The sequence below is a fragment of the Gorilla gorilla genome, chromosome 10 (assembly GCF_029281585.2).
Source record: "Gorilla gorilla gorilla isolate KB3781 chromosome 10, NHGRI_mGorGor1-v2.1_pri, whole genome shotgun sequence".
NCBI lineage: Eukaryota > Metazoa > Chordata > Mammalia > Primates > Hominidae > Gorilla > Gorilla gorilla.
In genome coordinates this window covers 118,883,506-118,903,594 of record NC_073234.2, presented here as the reverse complement: position 1 = coordinate 118,903,594, position 20,089 = coordinate 118,883,506, and the positions used below count along the sequence as shown (strand labels likewise).

The 20,089-nt window shown below is 36.5% G+C and overlaps 1 protein-coding gene across 6 annotated transcripts in view; it reads left to right on the top strand.

Moving 5' to 3' along the window:
- The window catches only part of C10H12orf42 (chromosome 10 C12orf42 homolog), a 416,673-nt gene that overhangs the window by 18,392 nt on the left and 378,192 nt on the right, over positions 1-20,089 (top strand). For 5 of the 6 annotated variants that reach the window (XM_055357852.1, XM_055357851.2, XM_004053781.5 and 2 more), the window contains one exon: positions 4,710-4,808. In XM_055357852.1, the coding sequence (XP_055213827.1) occupies positions 4,731-4,808 (78 nt within the window). In that variant the 5' untranslated portion in view covers positions 4,710-4,730. Of the gene's footprint in view, positions 1-4,709; positions 4,809-20,089 lie in introns of those variants that run through there. The other variant, XM_019038009.4, reaches the window with a different exon arrangement.

Below are 20,089 nucleotides of genomic sequence, written 5' to 3'. Positions count from 1 at the left end.
AAGCTCACTGTCCAAAATCACAATACCCACAAGCAAAGAGGGAGTCTGAGAGACAACAAAAATAACAGACACCAATTTTAGACCTGCATAGATTTTTGATATTATATGAAATTAAGTATATTTACTATATTGAGAGGAAAATAAGTTCAAAAATATAAGCAAGAAACAGATGCATAAAGTAAAATCAGTCATATTGTAAAAATAAACTTATAGAAATATATTTAAATTAAAAATTCAATAGGCAAGTTAAATAGTAGATAAGAACCTGAAGAAGAGTTTAATGAACTGGAATGTAAATCTAAAGAGATTATCCAGTGGCTAGAAAGATGGGAGACAAAAAAGAAAAAATAAACAAAAAGAATAAGTGAAAAGACATGGAAAATAGAGAAAAAGGTCCAACAAATTTAATCAGAATTCCATAAGGATAATAGAAACATAAATTGAGAGGTAATATTTAAGGTGATAACGACTGAAACCCTTCTCAGAATTATTCAAAGATATATATCCTAACATACAGGAAGTCCAGCAAATCACAGACAGTACACATAAAAAACAATTCACATCTAGATTCACAAAAATGAAACTAAAAATCCACATTCATATACACACAAAAGATCTTAAGCCACAGAAGGGACAAGCAAGAAGACTAGAAACAAAACAAAATAAAGCAAAATGCAAAACAAAACCCAAAACACTGTAGAGAATAGGCATTGGCAACAGACTGACCACTATCTTTACAACAGAAATAATGAAAACTATAAGATGGTGGAATAATACCTTAAGTGGACTGAGAGAAAATAATTGTCAACCTAGAACTGCACACCCAGCAAAATTATATTCAAGTGCAAGGATAAAATAAAGACATTTCCAAACAGACCTGAGAGTTTACCACCAGTAGACCCTCACTAAAGGTGATTGTAAAGGATTTTCCTTAAGAAGGAAAAATGTAATCCCAGACAGATTTGAGATGCAAAAAAGGCTGATTATGAAACATATTGATAAGTATGTGCATAAATCAAAATAATAGTTGACTGCAAAAAATTAGAACAATAATAGTGACGTCTAACTTGTGGGGGAAAAGAACAGCAATTTAGGCAGCTAAAATATTGGACAACAACAGCTTTGAATTTGGCAGTGGGTGGTCCATGTTAAAGAACCGTGTTTTATTTACAAGAGTGTTAAATTTATAAAATACTTAGATTGTAAGTTAGTATACATGTTTTATTATAAAGATAAAATTGTATGAATAACTTCCAAGACATAGAGGGGAGAAACTAGCAAATAAAAAGAAAAAATAATTTAGTCAATTCTAAAAGTGTAGGGAAAAAAAAAATCCCAAACAAAAAACAGAAGAACCAGGACAAGTAGATAAGTAGAAAGCACATACAAGATGGTAGAAATTAAGTCCAAATATATCCATTATCACAATAAATAGAAAAGGGCTAAACTTCTTAGTTAAGATTGTCAGACGGTATTTTTTTTTTTTAAAGTAACTCGCTTTATGTTGATTTTAGAAAACACACCCCAAACCATAAGGAACAAAAATGTTAAAAGTTCAAGTATGGAAAAAAATATGTAGTAAACCCCCAGGAAAATGTAGCCCACAAAAATATCAATAAAAAAAGAATTTAGAAAGAATGTCTTCAGCATTTGACTTCTGTCCTTCCCTTTACTTTTAAATAGGGACAGGCTTGATTTATTTTCTTCTGTTGAGAGATGAGTAGGATTAGGATGTGACAGACTCTTGATCATTTAAGACTTTTCCTGTATGGTATACATTTCTTCAGTTTCTTAGAGGACAAGTTTTTCCTTATTTACTTTTGGGATTTTTTCATGACAGAACAGAGTAACTAAAAATATTTCTTTAGCCACATACATAAACCCATGTTTTATTTTTGGACATTACTTATCACACTATGGCATAGGTTTTACTGTATTAGCAAAAGTAACAAGAAAACTGCTATAGCTATATTAACATCATACTAAAGACTGTCTAAGGAAAAAAATTGGTAGAGATGAAGAAATCTATATAATAAAATGATTTATTAAGAAGATATAACTCTAAACTTTAATGCAGCTAATTATAAACTCTCAAAATTATAAAAATTGACTGAACTACTGAAAAAAATAGAAAGACCCAATACATTAGTGGGAGATTTTAATATATCTCTGTCAGTAATTAAGAGATGAAGCAGATAAAAAATCAAGGATATAGATGATTTGAACATAATTAATAGGCTTGATCTAATGAACAGTTATAGATTACATCCAATAATTCAAAAATATTGAATCTAAGCACATATGAAATATTTATTAAAATTGGCTACATGGAGACTATAAAATTCTCAATAAATTTCAGAGAATTGATATCAAACAATCTTATTTTTGAATCAAAATGTAACCAATTTAAAAATTAATAGCAAAAAGATAATTGGGAAATACCATACATTTAAACAACATATGGGTTAAGGAATCAAAATGCAAATTCAAAAGCATTAGAAATGAGAGATAATAAAAGCATTATATTTCAAAACATTGGAGGCAGGGAAAGTAGTATTAGAAGAAAATACAATTATTTAAATACATTAGAAAAGAAGACTAAACAGTGAATTAAAAACACAAGAATAGCAGAATAAGCCCCCAAAATGTATAGGAAAGAGAATAAATAATTTAAAACAAACACCCCCCACAGAGAAAAACTAATGAATTAGAAAATAAACATATAAAAAGAATCCACAAAGGTAAAAGTTTGTGCTTTGAAAAAATTAATAAAATTGACAAGCCTGTGGCAATATTTGTCAAGAGAAAAATGAGAAATGCATTATAAATAATATTAAGAATTAAAACAAGGACATAATGGAATAGAATTGTTTATGCTGAATAGACAAAATTATGTGTGTATTATATATGTTTTAAAGTCAATGAATCTGGAAATCTAGGAAATAAAATAATTTATTTGAAAAATGCAGTTTACTAAAACTGACACAAAAAGAAATAGAAAATATAAATAACCCTATAATCATTAAATAAATTGAATTAATAGTTTAAATTTTTCCCACAAAGATAACATCAGAATAAGGAGATTTTTACCAATATAGTTATTCAGATATTTAAGGGGCAAGTAATTTAAATCCTATACAAACTATCAGTGGTTAGAAAAAGAGAATATTCTCCAAGTATTTCGCAGCTAGCATAACTTTGACACTAAAATAAGGTAAGGACATTATAAAGTGGAAAAAGGCAATTTCACTTGTGATCATTGAAGAGGAAAAAAAGCAAAATAAAATATTAACAAACAAAATTTAGCACCATCCAGCACTGTACTAAAAATAAAATACATTATGACTGCGTTGTTTTTTATCTCATGAATGCCTGGTTCATTTAATATTGGAAATTTTGTTAATGTAGCATCACTTCAGCATCATTGAAAGGAAATATACAATCTTCTTAACAGCTGCAGAGGAGATAGTTAATAGAATTTACTATCTGTCTCTAATTTACAACCAAAAACTTTTACAAACTAGGAATAGAAGAAAAATTTACTTGATAAAGACATCTGCAAAAATATTAAAATATGACAAATATCACACTTGATGGGGAAATGTATGAATTTCTGTTAACATCAGGAACAACCAAGCATATCCAACTTCTGTGAAGACTGAAACTTATACTATTTTGGGGGCTCTGATTCATGAGTGTTAGTATTTCCTGACCTGTTGATATCACCTCCTCTTATTTTTTGCAACTCCACACCTAGTCTTCTTTTCTTTTCTTTTTCAACCCTTTAACACCTCTGTAACCAATATTCCTTGCCTTAACTTCCCGTTGGTTGAACTATCTCAAAACTCAAGCTTCAGAACTACAAATAAGAAATTATGTATTAAAATTGATATGAGGAAGAATGCACAAAGAATATTGGAGACTTAGAGATTTAGGTCTTTCTATTCTGAGATCTTTTAAAACAATTTATTGGAAATGCTTCCCAATTTCACTAGGCTTCCCTTTCTATACCTAGAATACTCTGCAAATCCTAATAACTCCTGGAACTCACAGGGGCCTGTGCAAATGAGGGCCTAAGTTTTATTTGCTTCTTGAGGACCTAAGCTATATGTTTTAGAGATGTAAACTAGTGCAATAAGACGAAAACTTAAAGTTCAAAAATTTGAATAAAAAGGAACAAAGCCATTACTATTACTAGGTGATACAATTGTTCACATCAAAATCCCCAAATAACAGACATATTTTTTGGAATTAATATGAAAGCTTAACTAGCTCGCTGTTTTAAAACAATGTATAAAATTAAATTGCATGTCTATACTTTGGAAATGATTAGAAAGATGATTTAAAAGATCATTACAGTGCAACCCCCTCTTCCCCCAACCAACCAGCCAACCAAAGCAAGCACCACCTAGGATTATATCTTGCAATAGATGATCAAGAACTTTATGCAGAAAAGTATAGAATTTTATTGAGGCCAAGGTGCGAGTATTGCTTCAGTCCAGGAGTTCCAGACCAGCCTGGGCAACATAATGTGACCCTGTCTCCACCAAAAAAAAAAAAAAAAAAAAAAAAATTATTGAAAGTCACTGGCAAGAAATACTATGTTCATGGATAGGATGATTCTGGCTCTTAAAGATGTCCTTTTTTTCTCTATTATTATCATTGCATCATTGTAAACCTGCTCTTCTTTCTCCATTCTTTGTTTATAGGGAGTTGAACTTGTCAAATTAATGTCTACAGTGATATGTATGAAACAAAGGGAAGAAGAATTCTTGCTAACCATCAGACCTTTTGCAAACAGGATGCAGGTAATACATAAGAGATACTACATTTTCTTTTTTTAGGTTAATAGGTTTGCTCCATTTCAGCCACTAATTTTGATTCTTGATTCAGTGTCATTGATATTATATTTTAGATAATCCTCTTAGTTTCCATATTTATCCATACTCACATCATTGTAAATTATAGCATAATTTTAAATGCCTTCATAAATTATTTTTTTCCCACTATTAGGGACACATTACATTTATGCTAGGAAAACTTAGAAATGTGTTGTCTTTGCTATTATTTATTTCTTATGTTACTAAGGTAACCCCACACTATTAGGATTGAGGCACATGTGCTCACTTTAAAGCTGCTGGTATTGTTCCTAAGAAGTTGCACAAGCCTGGGCTTTTAACTGAAGACAAACTTTTCACTGACTTATAAAAAACTACAAATGCTCTGGTAATGGTAAGAATGATTCTGTATTAGTTCTCTGTTGCTGCTGTAACAAGTTACCTCAAACTTAGTGGCTTAAAACAGTACAAGTGTACTATCTTCCACTTAGTTCTGTAGGTTCAGAAGTCTGGTACAGATCTCACTGGGTTAAAATCTAGGCGTTGGCAAGGTTTCATTCCTTTCTATAGACTTTAGAGGACATTCTGTTTCCTTCCCTTTCCAGCTTCTGAAGGCTGTCTGAATTCCTTGACTCCTGTTGCTTTTACTCCATCTTCAAAACAAGTAACAGAGGGTTCAGTCTTCCTCACATCACATCATTCCAACCTCCTCTTCTGCCTCCCTCTTCAACCATTATATTGGATTATATTATATTGGATCCTGGATAATCCAGGATCATCTCCCTTTCTCAAGGTTCTTAATCACATTTGCAACGTTCCTTTTGCCACCTAAGGTAACGTTCACAGGTTCTAGGCATTAGGACATGAATATCTGGCCAGGAATGTGGGCAAGCTCTCTAACTTCCTGTCCCCTTCCCCTGCTTACTTTACTGTGGCCACATTACCACCCACCCTCCAGACTTGGTGCTCACTTACTCTTCTCTTGGAGTAGAACACTTTCACTGAGAGATTCTTATGGCTTACTCCAATACTTTGTTCATATCTCTGCCCAGAGGTCCTGCCATGACCACTACACCTAAAATCTATCCTGTGCCTTCCAATCTTACCATGTATTGTTTTTCTTCATAACACTTCCCACTCCTCTGTGGCTCCACTTCTGAAAAGTAAGCTCCTTTAGGGTAGAAACTTGGCCAGCTTTGTTCCCCTGTGTTATTCAGGGTCTAGCTCAGTGTCTGGTACATAAGAGCTATGATGCATGAATGAATCAATTTTTAAATTTCATCCCTTAACATCACATTTTTTTCAGTAAGCTGGATCACAGTGAAATCTCTATAATTTGAATTATGAGTTGAATTCAAATTGAAGTATGAAATCTATGGCCATTGTACTTTGTTATTTCACTGAGAGTGCTATTTGAGTAGCCAGATTTACAAGTGACGTCAGTAAGTAATACTCAATGTGATATATTAAGTATCCTTCTGTAAATACCCTACTATTTATTGTATTCTTTTGCAGTAGGGATTGATAATAATAGTGATGAAGACAATTAGCATCATCTTTGCTAGCATTTATGGACAACTTGCTATGTGCCATTAGTAAGTTCTTTACATTATTTAATCTTCTCACTCCATGAGGTCATAAAGTACACATTTACTCTTTTGTCTGCCCAAGAAAAGTATCCCCCTTACACAACACTTCTTTTAGGAAACTGCTTCTCTCCATTCCCACCAAGTGGTTTTGGAAACAGCCCAAGCACAATCCTTTGGCCTCTTGGCTATCAGGATGGATATATGAACCAGTCTGGACCAATCAGAATCCTTTAGTGGGAATCCAATAGTTAACACGTAATCCATATCAAGCCAGAGTTCTTCCTCTCAGTTTTTGGACTCATTATGGGAAGAGAGAGTTTCTTTTCCTCTTGGGTCCAAAAATGGCAAGGATATAGCCTGGAGCTGCTTGTGGTCTGTGGCGAAGTGGACAGAGGAAATGGATCAGGGACAGGAGTCAGATGTCCTGACTTATATAGTATGTGGTCTCATTTTCTCCATTTTATATATGAACAAACATGTCTCAGAGCTGTGTTATTTTCCGCAGGACAAATACCTTGTAAATAGCTAGTGAATGGTGGGGATTTTACCCCACATCAGCCTGCTTTCATTATCTATGTTTTCTTTAAATTTGCTGTATGCTCTGACATCCTAGCCACTTACTCTTTCCATACTTCCTGCTTTCTGAAAACACACAGCAAGGAAATGCACTCTCTGTATTTCTAAAAAGGTGTTTCTTGGACAGTTGTTGCTCATTTGTACATCTTGTACTTGAATATGTTCACTTGAGGGTCTAGGGCTGGAATGACAAACAGGCCCCATCTTTCATGTTAATTCCAGGGGAATAAAGGTGGCTACCCACAGCTTTGTGTTGAGAAGGATTCTGAGGCTTCATCTGACCTAGCAGAAAAGGAGGAAAGTGAAATAAGAATATAAGCTATTAAATTTGCTCAAAATGTTTGATAATTCAGATTGCCTTTTGGAAATACAGAGTTATACTTTTCAGCATCCAGGAAGTGTTGAACCAAGGACTCTTGTTTTTCAGTTCAAAAAATATTTTGTTAGCCAGGGACTCAACTTGTGTACCAAACCAAATTCCTCAACGGTCTTTTCACTATGGAATGATGACATCTTCTAATGAACATCTTCTTTTGCAAAATGCCCAGACAGTTCTATGCTGCAATGATAGGAACAGCAACATGACCTGAATTTAGATTCTGGAACTGAGTGTCATTTATTGGGACCACTCTTTTTCGGTGAGAGAGATGCTAAATCACAGCCACCCTGAGAAAATTGTCATGCACTGGTATTGTTGAACATTTTCTAACAATCAGATTGGGCCTCACATTTTGTTGGTTGGAAGTTCCATTTCTTCATCTTTGGTCCAAGTTACTTAGCAATGACCAATCAAACTATGTGCCCACCATATTGTTTTGCATGTTTGACTAGAACATTGACAGATTAATAGGAAGGGTAAATAGCAGAGCACAACTGTGGGGGCCCAGTGTGGGGCAGCAGGATTGACTGCTCTGGACTTTGTTGTGTTTGCTCAGAGGAAGCCACGGCAAAAGCCTGCTGGGATGAGGTGACCTGGGTCATGGGCATTTGTTTTTTGTCGCTATAGAAAACAATTGTCTTCTCAATGGAAGATGGCTTTTTTCTGAATCTACGTGGTTCCACCAATGAGGAAGCATTTGCCATTCCAGGGTGCTTGCTAAAACACAGACATACAAATAAAAAGGCCACACAAAAGTTCAAATTTACTGTATTTTTTCAGAGAATCCTTTGACTTATGTTAACCAGGAGAGAAGCCTAACTTTGGAAAACTTATCTTGAGGGTCTCTAAACCTTTGTCTATTTACTGCTAATTCCCAATATTTGATGTTTAGAATATTATGAAGTTTCAAAATCCAGCTACCTTTCCTTCGCCCACAGTTCATGAAGGCAGAACCCATGAGCATGTAGCACTGTTGATTTTGTAAACCCTGGCTTTGGTAAAAATTTATTTTGATTTCAAAATTGCTCTACTCTGAATTGATATGAATGAAATACATTAATAATAAAGGAAAATCTACTTTGGGTAAGATTTAATTAATCAAAAGTGGTGGATTGATTTAAAAGCCAGAGCTGTGTTTCTGGTTGATAGATTTATTTGAGCATGACTAATTTTACATTTACAAACTCATCATGGTTCTTTAGAAAAAGGTTTACTTTTAATAAAAGACTCCAAAGGGTTCCACATGGATTTTTGATGAATTATTCTTGATCATTCTTGATGTATTTTATACACACACGCACACACACATACACACATACATACATGTATACATACATACAGGCATACATAGAGACAGAGAGAGATCAAGAATATATATATATATATTCAATCAGCCAGACTCTCTTTCTGATCTGGTAGGAATGAAGAGAGGGTCAAATGGCACTCTACAATTTTCCATTTTGGTAATTTTAATTCTGCTTTGTCATGTCTGACTGGTGCTGTTTTCCAACTTTTTCTTCCCCTTCACTTTCTCTTCTCTTTACTCCTTTACTTTTTTGTCTCTGCCTTCCTAGAGCTTAGGGCTTAGGAAAGGCATGAAAGTGTTATTGGCGGTGGTTGTGGAAACAATTTTAGTTTCTGGCTGCCTACTTCAGGTCCCATTGAGCTTTTTCCACTTCTAAAACTGAAAAACCACCATGGGATGGGGTGGTGGATGGTGATGTACTCTAAACAATGAACCAAAACCCCGTCAAAACTCAGGGAATAAAAACCTCTCAGTGGCATTAAAAACTAAGACTAATCTGAGTATTAAGAAAAATCAAAACATCTGCACTGATATGATATCCTTTTTATTCATTTAAAATTAACCAGTATTTATTATGCACATCCTCTGTGCTACTCAGAGGATAGTTTCTGCCCTCAGGGAGCTGAGAGTCTTGGGTTGAGGCATGGGGAAAGATAATTATACAAAGAAATACAATATGGCTTTCCCAATTCCCCATAGTATTAATTATAATACAGGGATTGGGAGTGAGCTCAGGAGACTGGTACCAACTCTATGTTTTCAAGACACTGGAAAATGCATGTGGTTTTGTGGCTCTTTATTAGACTAATCTCATTTGCAAGGCATAAAACAAATAACAATTGTCTAGCTGATGCCTGTACTATAGAAACATGGTAAAACTTGGGAAAGAGCATTGGACTGTAAGTTTTGTAGGGCAGAAATTGCACCTGTCACATTCACTGTATGGAGTGAGACTGGCACTCCATGAATATCTGTGGAATTAATGGATAGATAAGAAGCCTGAGGACTGTAGTTGCCACTTACTGGCTGTGTAGCTTTTAGCATGGCCTGGGGTCTCTCTGACTATCTGTTTCTTCACCTATCAAATGGCTCTGCAATACCTGCCCATGTCACAGTATTATCATAGGATCAAAGCCTATTGGTTTAGCATCCACTATATGGGAGGCACTAATCTTAAGGATTACATGTGTTGACTCATTTCATCTTCATAACAAAAATAGGAGGCAGGTACTATTATAATTATTCCCATTTTACAGATGATTATGTGTCATTATTTTGTCAACTATAAAGTACTGTATTAATCAAAGAAATGGCATTGTAATTATTATTTCTAATATTCTAGAAGGCAAAAGCATGCAGATACCCACTATGAAGTTCTGTCTCTCATCTGACTCTGTGTCTGTCTCACACTGCCTTCCTCTGAGATTTATAGCATGAGAATATTTTGGGCATCCATTTTAATTAAGGATCTTTGGATGATGCAGAACTAAAAGCCCTGCAAATCTCCTCCAGAAAGAAAGATATATCTTCATTTTGAATATGTGTGCCCTGGAATTGGAACCAAAAAGCCACCAGGACCTGCTGCCATGCAAGAGATGAGCTTCTCTTTGACTCCGTCTTCTCCATGGGTACAGGGCCTCTCCCTGCTTCTCTCTGAATGTGTGTTCCATTCTTTTTTCCCTTCCACATGGCTTCTTCTGTTCCTTCATCATTGTGGTTTGTCTATAATTGCTATGGCCTTTCCATCTCCAGTGCTGTCTTGTGCGCTTTCGGTTCTACTCTCACAATTCTTTGGCTTATTTTCCCATCATTCTAAGTGCTGAGATTGGGCCAGCTAATTTTCTCATGCTCTGCCATATCACAATTCTTTGGTCAGCTGATGGTCCGAAAATCTAGAGCAAGGAGGGCAGGCAGTGTCCTGAGCTGTGAGCCTGGTGAGGGCTGTGGTCAGGGTTGTTCTGTCCAACAACTGAATATAAAATATAATTGAGGTATCAATTTTATTGTTTGCTAAATGTACCAAATAGGGCTTTTTATTAAATAGTCTCATATTAGAATTTGTGAATAGAGATTTTAAGGCTTGTTTCTAATTTTAAAAATTGAGTTGTGGCTGGGTGCGGTGGCTCACGCCTGTAATCCCAGCACTTTGGGAGGCCGAGGCGGGCGGATCACGAGGTCAGGAGATCGAGACCATCCTGGCTAACACGGTGAAACCCCGTCTCTACTAAAAGTACAAAAAAATTAGCCTGGCATGGTGGCGGGTGCCTGTAGTCCCAGCTACTCGGGAGGCTGAGGCAGGAGAATGGCGTGAACCCGGGAGGCGGAGCTTGCAGTGAGCCGAGATCACACCACTGCACTCCAGCCTGTGCGACAGAGCAAGACTCCATCTCAAAAAAAAAAAAAAAAAAAAAAAAATTGAGTTGTATTAAAACTTTTTGTTTTTAACCTGTAGGTAGTGACCTTCAGTTTATAAGAAGAAAAGAGTTTTGAGGTAATGACCTCTTAGATTTTAAGTCAAATGGGAAAAGGTAGTGAAGTGAATGTTTAAAGTCTCTGTGTTGTGATCAATTTGCAGCAGGTTATACAATCGATTTCGTGGGTTACTATCTACATTTTTAAGAAAGAGAAATAGATTGGAAAAATAGAGAGGTCAATGTGCTATATACATGGCAAGATGCTTCTTGTTTCCTGATACTTTTATTTCAGTTATATATATGTGGGTATTTATTGGCCATGATGTAAGATGCATTTCTTACCATGGGATGTAGACCAAAAGCTTGTAAGCTACCAGTGTAGAGGTTAAAATCTGGGTTTGGGGTCCTTTGACCCTGGGTTCAAATCCTGGCTGTACCATTTAGAGGCTGTGTTACCTTACAACTCCAAACCACAGTTTCCTCTTCAGCAAAATATGTTAATGTGACTTACCTCATACAATCAAGATGCTAAATCAATGTGAGCAAACTGCTTAACATACAACTCAACATAGCTTAGTTTTGTTATTTTAAATGAAATTGACCTCTGTTGGCTGTTTAGGTTAAGTATGGGAAGTTTCTGGAAATGCTTTACATCAGAGATGTAGGTACGAATTATGAACAAGGATAGGAAGTAGAGGAAAAATACAGAGCAGAGAAAACATCTCAGACATTATAATGCCAACAGGAAAATCCATTTCTAGGTCCTTTCATGTGTTCTAGGTGACTTTCAAGTCTCTTTTTCAATGCAACCATGAAACACATTAATATTATATATTGTATATATTCATATAATATTGTATATTATATGAATGCACTGATCCAATCCACAGAGATTCTGGGAAGAATGTGGGGACACTGGTAGCCTACAAGTTGAGTAAGGAAATGAAAAAGTGGAGAGTAATCCAGTGAGACATGATCTATTTCACCTCATTTTTGCTGCACAACAAATGCCCCAGAACACAGGAGTATAAAACAACAATCATTTTATTATGCTCATTAATTGTGTGAGTCAGGAATTCAGACAGAGCACAGTAAGGACGACTTGCTTCTGCTCCATGATGTCTGAGGCATTCACTGGGCAGACACAAAGGCTGAAGTTGACTCAGATGGCTGGGGACCAGAATGATCTGGAAGCTTCTTCTCTCACATGTTTGGCACCTGGGCTGGGGTGATTCAAAGGCTGCATTCAGCTGGAACTGTAAATCAGCACATCTACTCAGGGTATCTCTCTGTGGTGTGAACTTCCTCATAATGGCCTCAGGGTATTGGTGCTTCTCACAGGTTGGCTAATATCTCCAAGAACAAGTGTTCTCAAAAGAGAAGGAGGAAGATGCATTGCCTTTAATCACCTAGACTCAGAAATCACATAGCACCACTTCCATACTCTATTGGTCAAAGCAGTCACAAACCTGCCCAGATTCAAGGGGAGGGGACAAAGATCCTTTCTCTCATTGGGAAGAATTGAGAATTGCATGTAAAAATTAAAAAGGAAGTTTTAAAAGCGTGGTAACAAGCAAAATCTTTAGTTGTGGCCTTTATACCTTCATGTTCTCACCATGAATGAATCACAGACAACTCGGGTAGAGACCATGAGGAGTCATTTATATTTAATTGTAGATGGTCTCTTGAGATATCTTCGGAATGGACTGAGCTTCCTAGTGATGCTTTGCTTTGGTTAATTCTGAAACAACTTCGCATTTCTTGACTTTTCCCCTCCAAAAGGTAAGGTTAAAAAGCTGCCAGATGTCAGGACCACCAGCCTCGGACAGTGTGAAAGCATTGAAAAATTAGTGAGGAAAACAGCTTTACCAAACCACAGTTAAAAGTCTCCTCCGCCTCTCCATTCTTTCTGCATTTTAAAGCAGGTTCTATCTTACTAAAAATCTCTTCTTAGGAACGCTGGGATGGGAAATAGAATTCTTGGGTTTTAGTCCTGAGTTCATCACTACAGAGTGGCCTGGGCAAACAATTTCACCTTCAGTATGTTCCATATTCTTTGAGGTCACTTTCAGTATTCAGTGACTCATTTTATGGCTTTCTAAATGGCCCAAATATGTTAATTTTATGAGCAAACTGAGCTATATATAATAACTTTTGTACGCATAAACTGAAAATGTGACTTTCGATCTGTCATTTTACCTGTCAAAATAGCACAGATTAAAAACTCAATGTTGGTGAAAGTGCATTAATAAAGACCTCTCGTACCACGTGGCTGAACACACTGTCTAATCGATGTGGCTTTTCTGCAGAGCAATTTGACTTGATTTTCTGTATCAAATATGTTGAAACATTCATGCCCGTTGATTCCACTTATCCCTTCTGAGAATCTATCCTAAAACCTAATTAGAGTGGGAGACCAAGATTTCTGTATAAGGATGTTCACTGCTATGTTATTTATAGTTATGCAATAATGGAAATCACCTATATTGTCTAATAAAAGAAACATTTTATAACTTACAGTGCATACAAATAGTGACATTATGTGGCCAAAAAATCAGATTTTCTTAAAAAAGTATTCATGCACAATAAATTTGCATAAAGTAATTAAAGTCTGCATGGAGAAAAACTGGCAGGAACTGCATCAAGATGTCTAGATACAATTATTGGTGCTTTTGTCCCCATTTGGAGGTCTTTCTGTTTTTCAAAAATCTATAATGAATGTGTATTATTTTTATAATCAGAAAAGAAAATGAATGATATTGATGTATGTTTTTACACATCATTTTCTTTTCTTTGTGTTAAAGCCTGCCTCCAAAAAAGAGAGCTGGAAGGTTCATGCCTTCCTGAGTTTAACACTCACAAATGCTGTGCCTTCTGCCCTGCCCCTTCCCAAGCTCCCTGCTCCCTTTAACACCAATTGGACGTCCCATACTGGGAACTGGATCTGAGATGTGAAGGTGGTGTGGGGCTGAGAAAGGGAGTCAGCCAGGAGATCAGGTGTGAGATCTTCTGGTGGTTATGCAGTCCTACAGGCACTAGGCCGCCCAAGGCCTGCATGTGGCCCTTGGTTGAAGGCCTCAAATCTACAAGGATATTAGCTAGATTTTACTGGAGTAAATTACCCCTGCTTTGCAAGAACATTAACAAATTACCATGAAAATGCTGTCATCACCAGCACAAATGTCTCTTAAAGGCTCACTTCAATGGGTTTGTTTGGTCCCAACTCAGTAAGATTCACTTGTTAGTTCTACAAAAAGGGAAAAATGAATCTTGAGGTAATTTGCACTTTGGGTGAATTCATCGACCCGTTTTTTTTTTTTTTTTTTTTTTCCCCATGGGGTTTGTTTTGTATCCAGGCTTATGCACAACTTTTGTAAGCAGCAATAGCAGTTTTGTGGGCACTTGAAATGGGAGAGAATTCTAAAGTCACTGCCTCCTGTTAAACACCAAGAATGGGGAGGATTGCCTCTTAGTCCAGAGCAAAAGATATCTGAATTAAAAACAATGAGAATTTTAACTTTAAAAGTCTGATTCTGGAAACAACTACAGGCTACAACTTGTATGTATTATAGTTTGCATTTTGAAGCTTACTAGTCTGGTTAATAAAATTACATAGCCATCCTATGAATGTAACTATTACATGCATTACGTTTAGAGTCCTTAGACGATACACACCCAGTGAGTCCTAAGAAACCATGCACAGGTTACATTTGGAATCCAGAATGGCAGGTCCCAAATATTAGGGTGAAAACTATGTACATCAATTCCTCTTTGAATGTTAGCATTTTATAACTGTCTGATCATTACATCTAATTAAAATTTGAAAGCAGGCTCAAAATCAGGAAGGTGGTTAAGAAGTTTATTAAGTAATGGTATTTAACACAAATTTGTATAGGCTGAATTTACATGATCAATCAGAGTTTGTTCTTAGAATGACTCACATTCAGAAATAAGTTATTTTCCAAAGCACAGTGTATGAAACTTTATCTATTTTGGATTTATTAATTAAGGTTTGTTGTTGGTACAAATTGTTTCCATTCTGAAATAGATGCAGCTGGTTAGGTCAGTCAGAGACCCAGGTAGAAAAAAAAAATCTAGCTTTCCTTGGTTGTTTTCTAATCTGCATATAGGTAGAATACCCCACAGGAGGGCTAAATATGTAAAGAAGAGAGAAAAACAAGCCCCTCCCACCCCCAAATGGACACACAGAAATTCACTAAAATACAAAGAAGTTTGGTTTTTAGTAATGTCAGAAAGTTCCCCAAATTAGAATAGCTAGATCACAGCATGCATGAGGTTTTTTGTCATTGAAAAACAAATCTTTTAAATTACTTATGGCAATGGGCATCATGATCTTGTTAATGCTTTGAGTCTCAGGATATCCTAGTCCAGTCCTCTAAAGTCCTCTTGATATTCGGGCTTCTAAAATAGAGACCATTTGCTGAAGTGCGTTGGCCCAAGAGGAAATATAGCAGACATCAACCCACCTGTTCCACCCTCCAGCGGGTCCTGAGGGCAGGACCCTCACTCCTACCATCAGGACTCTGCAGGCTTAAGGCTTGACTTGGGATGGGGTCAGTGCTTTCCTCTAATTGTATCTGGAGATGGGAACAGTCCCAAAGTGCACTGTGTGAAAAATTTATATCCATCAGATCATTTTGCAGCAATCTCCTGTTTTTCAACAGGGGTCTCTGGAGCAAATACCTTTCTCCCCAGTCCCTATCCTCCCCATTAATACAATGAAGGATATTCTAAGTTGCAATATACAATGGTTATGTAATGATTAGGTCAATATGTGCATATTTTATAATTCTAGTAAATAGCGAATCTTAATTTTATAAATAAAATTCTTGTAAGTACATGGGATCTCATCAGTGATATCCACAGAGAAGGAGAATGCTTTTTTACATATTATCCAATATGTAACAGACAATTTACAGCAGTAAATATTTGTTTTGCTCAGGTGTTTGAGAGGTTCAGCTACTTTGGTCTGGTTCTCAGACTCTCATGGCTCCCTCACATGTCTATGGTCAGCTGTGGGTCCACTAGACAGCAAGGCTGATTTTGGCTGGGGATGTGTTGGCTGTTGACTGATCCAGGATGGCCTCGTCTGGGAAGACTGGGTGACTTGGCTCTGCTCTGTCTTTCACCCACTAGCAGGCTAGCCAGAGCATATTCTCATGGCAATGGCAGAGGGCAAGACTGAACAACTCCAATAGTGCCTCCCCTTGAAGCCAATGCTTGTGTTTGCATTTGCTAGCATCACATTGGCCAAAGCAAGTAACATGGCTAAGCCTAGATTCCCAGTGGGAGTTGCCACAGCGTTATATGGCAAAGGGATATGGATGCAGAGACAGGTGAATGACTCCAGCCCTAAATGCAATCAGCGTACCACATGGGGTAATGTTTTAAAACATTATATGATTTATTTTGCAATAAGAGAGAGGAGGAGAGGAAGATGGAGAGAAGAGAGAGCGAGAGAGAGAGTCAGGGAGAGACAGAAATCTGTTTCTTTTTATAACCTATTATTAAAAGTGATAAACAATTACTTTTGCTGAATTTATTCATTAGAAGTGAGGTATTACTTCTAGCTCATACTTAAGGGAAAGTGTTACCCAGGGTGTGAATCTGAGGAGTGAGGGATGGATCAGTAAGTAGTATCTTAGAGGCTGCCACTACAAAACCCTCTGGGAGACTCTGATGAGCACCAAGTTTTGGGAAATATTGAATTACTGTAAGAAGACAAAGGGAATATTCCGAAAAGACTTGAGGATGTAGAAAATTTTACTCACGACACAGTAATAAATAGCTTACCAAACAAAAAAAGCCCAGGACCAGATGGAGTTAAAGCTGAATTCTACCAGAGGTACAGAGGAGCTGGTACTATTTCTTCTGAAACTATTCCGAACAATTGAAAGGAGTGACTCCTCCCTAAGTCATTTTATGAGACCAGCATCATCCTGATACCAAAAGCTGGCAAAGATACAACAGCAATAAAGAAAACTTCAGGTCGATATTCCTGATGAACATCAATGCAAAAATACTCAATACAATACTGGCAAACCGAATCCAGCAGCACATCAAAAAGTTTATCCACCATGATCAAGTTGGCTTCATCCCCAGGATGCAAGGCTGGTTCAACATGCACAAATCAATATACGTAATTCATTACATAAACAGAACTAAAGACAAAAACCACATGATTATCTCAATAGATGCAGAAAAGTCCTTCAATAAAATTCAACATCCCTTCATGTTAAAAACTCTCAATAAACTAGGTATTGATGGAACATACTTCAAAATGAGAGCCATTTATGATAAACCCACAGCCAATATCATACTGAATGGGCAAAAGCTGGAAGCATTCCCTTTGAAAACCGGCACAAGACAAGGATGCCCTCTCTCACCACTCTCGTTCAACATAGTATTGGAAGTTCTGACCAGGGCAATCAGGCAAGAGAAAGAAAGAAATAGTATTCAAATAGGAAAAGAGGAAGTCAAACTGTCTCTGTTTGCAGATGACATGATCCTGTATCTAGAAAACTCCATCATTTTAGCCCAAAAGCTTCTTACACTGATAAGCAACTTCAGCAAAGTCTCAGGATACAAAATCAATGTGCAAAAATCACAAGCATTCCTATACACCAACAATTGACAAGCAGAGAGCCAAATAATGAATCATCTCCCATTCACAATTGCTACAAAGAGAATAAAATACTTAGGAATACAGCTAACAAGGGAAGTGAAGGACCTCTTCAAGGAGAAGTACAAACCACTGCTTAAGGAAATCAGAGGACACAAACGTATGGAAAAACATTCCATGCTCATGGATAGGAAGAATCAATGTCTTGAAAATGGCCATACAACTCAAAGTAATTTGTAGATTCAGTGCTCTTCCCATTAAACTAACATTGACATTCTTCACAGAATTAGAAGAAACTACTTTAAAATTTATATGGAACCAAGAAAGAGCTCGTATAGCCAAGACAATTGTAAGTAAAAAGAGTAAAGTAAAAAGAACAAAATAAAAAGTAAAAAGAACAAAGCTGGAGGCATCATGCTACCTGACTTCAAACTACACTACAAGGCTACAGTAGCTAAAACAGCATGGTACTGGCACAAAAACAGACACATAGACCAATGTAACAGAATAGAGATCTCAGAAATAAGACTGCACATCCACAACCTTCTGATCTTTGACAAACCTGACAAAACCAAGCAACAGGGAAAGGATTCCCTATTTAATAAATGGTGCTGGGAGAACTGGCTAGTGATATGCAGAAAACTGAAACTGGACCCCTTCCTTACACCTTGTACAAAAATTAACTCAAAATGGATTAAAGACTTAAATGTAAAACCCAAAACTATAAAAACCCTAGAAGAAAATCTAGGCAATACCATTCAGGACATAGGCACTGGCAAAGATTTCATGATGAAAACATCAAAAACAATTGCAACAAAAGCAAAAATTGACAAATGGGATCTAATTAAACTAAAGAGCTTCTGTCCAGTAATAGAAACTATCATCAGAGTGAACAGGCAATCTACAGAATAGGAGAAAATTTTTGCAATCTATCTATCTGACAAAGGTCTAATATCCAGAATCTATAAGGAGCTTAAGTTTACAAGAAAAAAAAACCCGTTAAAAAGTGGGCAAAGATATGAACAGACACTTCTCAAAAGAAGACATTTATATGGCCAAGAAACATAAGAAAAAAGCTCAATATCACTGATCATTACAGAAATGCAGGTCAAAGCCACCGTGAGATACCATCTTATGCCAGTCAGAATGGCAATTATAAAAAGTCAAGAAATAACAGATGTTGGTGAGGCTGTGGAGAAATAGGAAGGCTTTTACACTGTTGGTGGGAAGGTAAATCAGTTCAACCATTGTGGAAGACAGTGTGGTGATTCCTCAAAGACCTAGAGCCAGAAATACCATTTGACCCAGCAATCTCATTACTGGTTATATACCCAAAGGAATAGAAATAATTCTATTACAAAAACACATGCATGTGTGTGTTCATTACAGTGCTATTCACAATAGCAAAGACATGGAATCAACCCAAATACCCATCAATGATTGACTGGGTAAAGAAAATGTGGTACATATACACCATGGAATACTATGCAGCCACAAAAAGGAATGAGATTGTTTCCTTTTCAGGGACACAGATAGAGCTGGAAGCCATTATCCTCAGCAAACTAACACAGGAACAGAAATTCAAACACTGCATATTCTCACTTATAAGTGGAAGGTGAACAATGAGAACACATTGACACAGGAAGGTGCCTGTCAGGGGCTGGGGGCAGGAGAAGGGAGAGCAAATAGTTAATGCATGTGAGCTTAATACCTAGGTGATGGGCTAATAGGTGCAGCAAACTACCATAGCACATGTTTACCTATGTAACAAACCTGCACGTCCTGCACATGTATCCTGGAACTTAAAATAGAAAAAAATTTTACTCATGAGGTACTATGGATTCTAGAGGGTACAATGGAAAGTTTTAGGGCTGTGGCTTTGAAACACTTTTGATAGCATTCCACATTTGGAAATACAGTTTTCATCCCATCTTAGTAACACCTCCTCCCAAATTGCATATAATAATATTTATCTCACTATATGTGATATACATGGATACTAAATTTCCTATTCTAGTCTACTCTATTCTACCCCATTTGATTCCATTCTAGTCTATTTAAATAATTGGTATTTGAGTCTGGCCAAATTAACCTCATGATGTGTCACATGGTCACAACTAGTAGTTACAAAATATTTATTTAGGGAAGTTAAGGAGAACTAGAAGAGGAAGGGTTCAGATTGTGAGATAGAAAACCTTAACCCCTCAATTAGTCTTGATAATCCTGGCCCTGTAATAGTCCAATAGCTACGAGTTACTAAGCACTTACTATGTGTTAGCACTGCAGTAAGCTTTTATGTATATACTTTGTTTCTGTTTGATTTTAAGAGCGATCCCATTATATA